The 3,828-nt window shown below is 47.0% G+C and overlaps 1 gene segment (V, D, J or C); it reads right to left on the reverse strand.

The window, feature by feature from the left end:
* Positions 1–234: 234 nt before the first annotated feature.
* On the reverse strand, positions 235–778 carry LOC107199539 (the record flags this gene model as incomplete). The annotated part of the segment is given in 2 exon segments: positions 235–595; positions 703–778. Coding segments are annotated over 2 exon segments (416 nt in total), but the record flags the coding sequence as incomplete, so codon positions are not given.
* Positions 779–3,828: the final 3,050 nt, after the last annotated feature.

The following is a 3,828-nucleotide window of genomic DNA, read 5'->3' on the forward strand; positions in this document are numbered from 1 at the left end:
CAACTCAACTCAACCCAACTCAACCATGACCAACCCAACCCCCTCTTCCTCTTCCTCTTCCATCCAACTCAACTCAACTCAACCGTGACCAACTCAACTCAACCATGACCAACTCAACTCAACCCAACCCCCTCTTCCTCTTCCACTCAACCGTGACCAACTCAACCCAACCATGACCAACCCAACCCAACCATGACCAACCCAACTCAACCCAACCCCCTCTTCCTCTCCCACCCTCCCCCTCCCCCCAGGGACCACCCCGAGGTTTTCCTCCGCCCGTCCCCGGCGCCGGCACCGCCGTGAGCGGCGCAGAAATAAACCCCGGAATCCCCGTCCCGCAGGTCGTCGGCGCTCAGCGTCACCCACCCGCCGCCGTCCCCTTCCCGCCCCACCCGGAACCTTCCGCGCGCCCACGGCGCCGCCGGGCCGCCGATGCCCGCCAGCAGCTCCAGGCCCCTCCCGGCGCCCTGCCGCACCCAGAAGATCCGGGATTGGCCCAAATCGAGGCCGGGGGCGCGGCAGAGGAGGCGCAGGGACCCCCCGGGGGGCTGGAGGTCCCCCCCGGACTCCAGCAGGGTCACGGCCGCCCGGAGCCCTGCGGGAAAAAGGGGAGATGGGGGTGAGGCAAAGCCGGATCCGGGCGGGTCCCCCCAGTCCCGGTTCCGGAAGGTTCCGGAAGGTTCCGGAAGGTTCCGGACGCACCTGGCAGGGCCGCCAGCAGCAGGAGAGCCAGGAACGAGAGCGAGCTCGAGGCCATGGCCGGGATCTGCCCAGTCCGGGGTCCCCCGGGGGTTTTTATGGGGGAAAGGGGCGGGGTTTGGGTGGGAAAAGGGGGCGTGGCTTGAAAAGGGGGCGGGGTTTGGGGAGCGGAGGTGTTTTGGCGGGAAAAGGGGGATGGGGGTGATTAAGGGAAGGGTTAATTGGGTTGGGGTTGAAGGGTGAAAGGGGTTAATTAGATTGCTAATTAGACGGGCTGGTGTTAATTGCAGGTTGTTAATTGAGTTAATGGGTTCGTTAATTAACAGTGGTTGGCGGTGGGGGCCCAACTCGTTAATTAATGGGCCCAGAGTAATTGCAAGGCTCCGATTCTTTAATTAGTAGGTCTGAGGTAATTGCACAAGCCCAGTTCATTAATTAATAGGTCCGAGGTAATTGCAGAAGTCCGATTCATTAATTAATATGTCCAAGATAATTGCAAGAGCCCAATTCATTAATTAATAGGTCCGAGGTAATTGCAGAAGTCAGATTCATTAATTAATAGGTCCGAGATAATTGCAAGAGCCCAATTAATTAATTAATAGGTCCGAGGTAATTGCAGAAGTCCAATTCATTAATTAATGGGTCTAAAATAATTTCTAGAGCCCGATTCATTAATTAATGGGTCCCAAATAATTGCACAAGTCCGGTTCATTAATTAATGGGTCTGAGATAATTGCAGAAGTCTGATTAATTAATTAATGGGTCCGAGGTCTCAATTCATTAATTATTAGGTCCGAGCTAATTGCAGGCACCCGATTCATTAATTAGTGGGTGTGGGTTGATAGCAGGGGTTCAGTTTGTTAATTAATGGTGTTAATTGCACGAGTCCAATTCATTAATTAATGCAATTGAGGTAATTTCAACAGGCCGATTAATTAGTTAATAGGACCCAGTTAATTGCAGGCACCAAATTCATTAATTAATGGGCCCAAGGTAATTTCAAGAGACCTGTTCATTAATTAATAGGTCCCAGTTAATTGCAGGAGCCCAACTCATTAATTAATGGGTGTGGGTTGATTGCTGGAGTCCATTAATTAATGGGTCCGGTGTTAATTGCAAAGGTCCGATTAATGGGTCCTGGCTAATTGCAGGAGTGAGGTTAATTAATGGAGCCGGCAGTGTTAATTACAGCTAATTAAACAATTAAAGGATTTAGGTTAATTGCAGAAGTCCAATTAATCAATTAACGAGTCCGTTCCTGTTCATTGCCACTCATTAATTAAAGGCTGGGGGTTAATTGCCGGCATGCCTTTAAGTAATTAATGGATCCAGGTTAATTGTGGGAGTGCGGGAAATTAATGTCTCCAGTCGTGTTAATCGCCATTAATCAATTAATTAATTAAAACCGCGGGGTTAATGGCAAGTGTTCCTTTAATTAATTGATGGATTGGGGTTAATCACGGACGTCCAATTAATTAATTAGCCAAAGGCTCGGGGCTAATTTCAGGCAATTGATGGGTCTGGGTTAATTGCAGGAGTCCAATTAATTAATTAAAGGCCCAGGGTTAATTGCAGGTGTCACTTTAAGTAATTAAGGGATTTGAGTTAATCACCAGGGCCAATTAATTAATTAATGGGTCCGGGCTAGAGTCAGGGGTGGGGTTAATTAACGAATTCACAGGGATCGATCCGCATTAATTAATTAATCAGTGGATCACGGTTGCATTAATTAATGCAGTAATTAATGAATTAAGGTTAATCACCAGAGACCAGCTCATGAATTAATGGATTAATTAATACGCAAGTAATCAAGCAATTAATGGGGCGGGACCAATCACGGGCTTCCGTTTAATTAATTAAGGAATCGGCGTTAATCACAGGCAGCCATTAATATGTTAATTAATTATTTAGGATGGAGCACAGGAGCCCAATTAATTAACGGATAAATAATGGATAATAACAGGCAGGTGGACAATTAATTAATTAAGGGATTAATAGGGATCGATCACGGGGGTCCAATTAATTAATTAACCGGGATTAATCCAAGACATCCAATTAATTAATTGATTAAAAATATATTTAATTAATCCGAGGCACCCAATGCATTAATTGATGAATTCATTAACGATGAAATCTCCGGGCGGATTCACCCAATTAATTAATTCACAATTAATAAACCACCACAAATACCACAATTAATTAATCGAACAAGCCATTAATTAGTTGGGCAGGCATCCGATTAATTATGAAATTAATATAAATTTTTAAAAATTTTAAGTGTTTTAAATTTTAATTAATATTCAAATTAATTAAGGATTGGGGGAGGGGGATTAATTCTGGGATTAAAACCAAAATTCCCGAATTAAATCATTAACGCGGGGAATTAATTAATTGCAATTAATCGCCGTTAATGAAGGGCGGCGATTCCTCCCCCCCCCCTTCGGTGACGTCATCGCTTTTGGCGGGAAAAATCCCAAACCCGCGCGGCCGCCAGGGGGCGCCATTCCAGCAGAAATTGGGGATTTTTGGGGCAAAATCGGGAAAAAACCGAAATTTGGGAGCGGAACCGGGGCGGGATCGGGGCCAAAACCCCGAAATTGGGGAAAACTCCCAAGATTTGGGTTAAAAACGGGGAAATTTGGGAAAAAAACCGAGAAAAGAAGCGAGGGTTGGGGTCGGAGGGAGGGGAAAAAAAAGCCGGGAGGGAAATTCCGGGGAGGAAAACTTGTAATTAACCAATTAATTAATTAATTGGAGACCGCAGCCTGATGTTCCACCATTAATTACCCAATTAACGCTAATTAAAAACCCCCAAAGGATGGGAAGGGCACAAAAACTTCCCCAAATCCCGATTTTGAGCCCAAATTCTGCCCTCAAAACTCGATTTTTGTCCCATATCCTGGCGGGTTCCACCTCAAAATCCATCCAAGACCCAAAACCTGGAGAATTGGCCCCAAAATCTCTCCCTGGGGGCCGGGTCAGGGGAGCCCGGCCCAGATTTGGGGTCAGAAGTTGAGGTTTGGGGTGCGGGGCGGGGACCTGGGGGCAGAAGAGGCCGAGGGGTCGGGGAGGAACTTTGGGGTGAAACCAGGGGATTTTGGGACCAGAGTGGATCCATAATGAGGGGTC

The sequence above is a fragment of the Parus major genome, unplaced genomic scaffold, assembly GCF_001522545.3.
Source record: "Parus major isolate Abel unplaced genomic scaffold, Parus_major1.1 Scaffold986, whole genome shotgun sequence".
NCBI lineage: Eukaryota > Metazoa > Chordata > Aves > Passeriformes > Paridae > Parus > Parus major.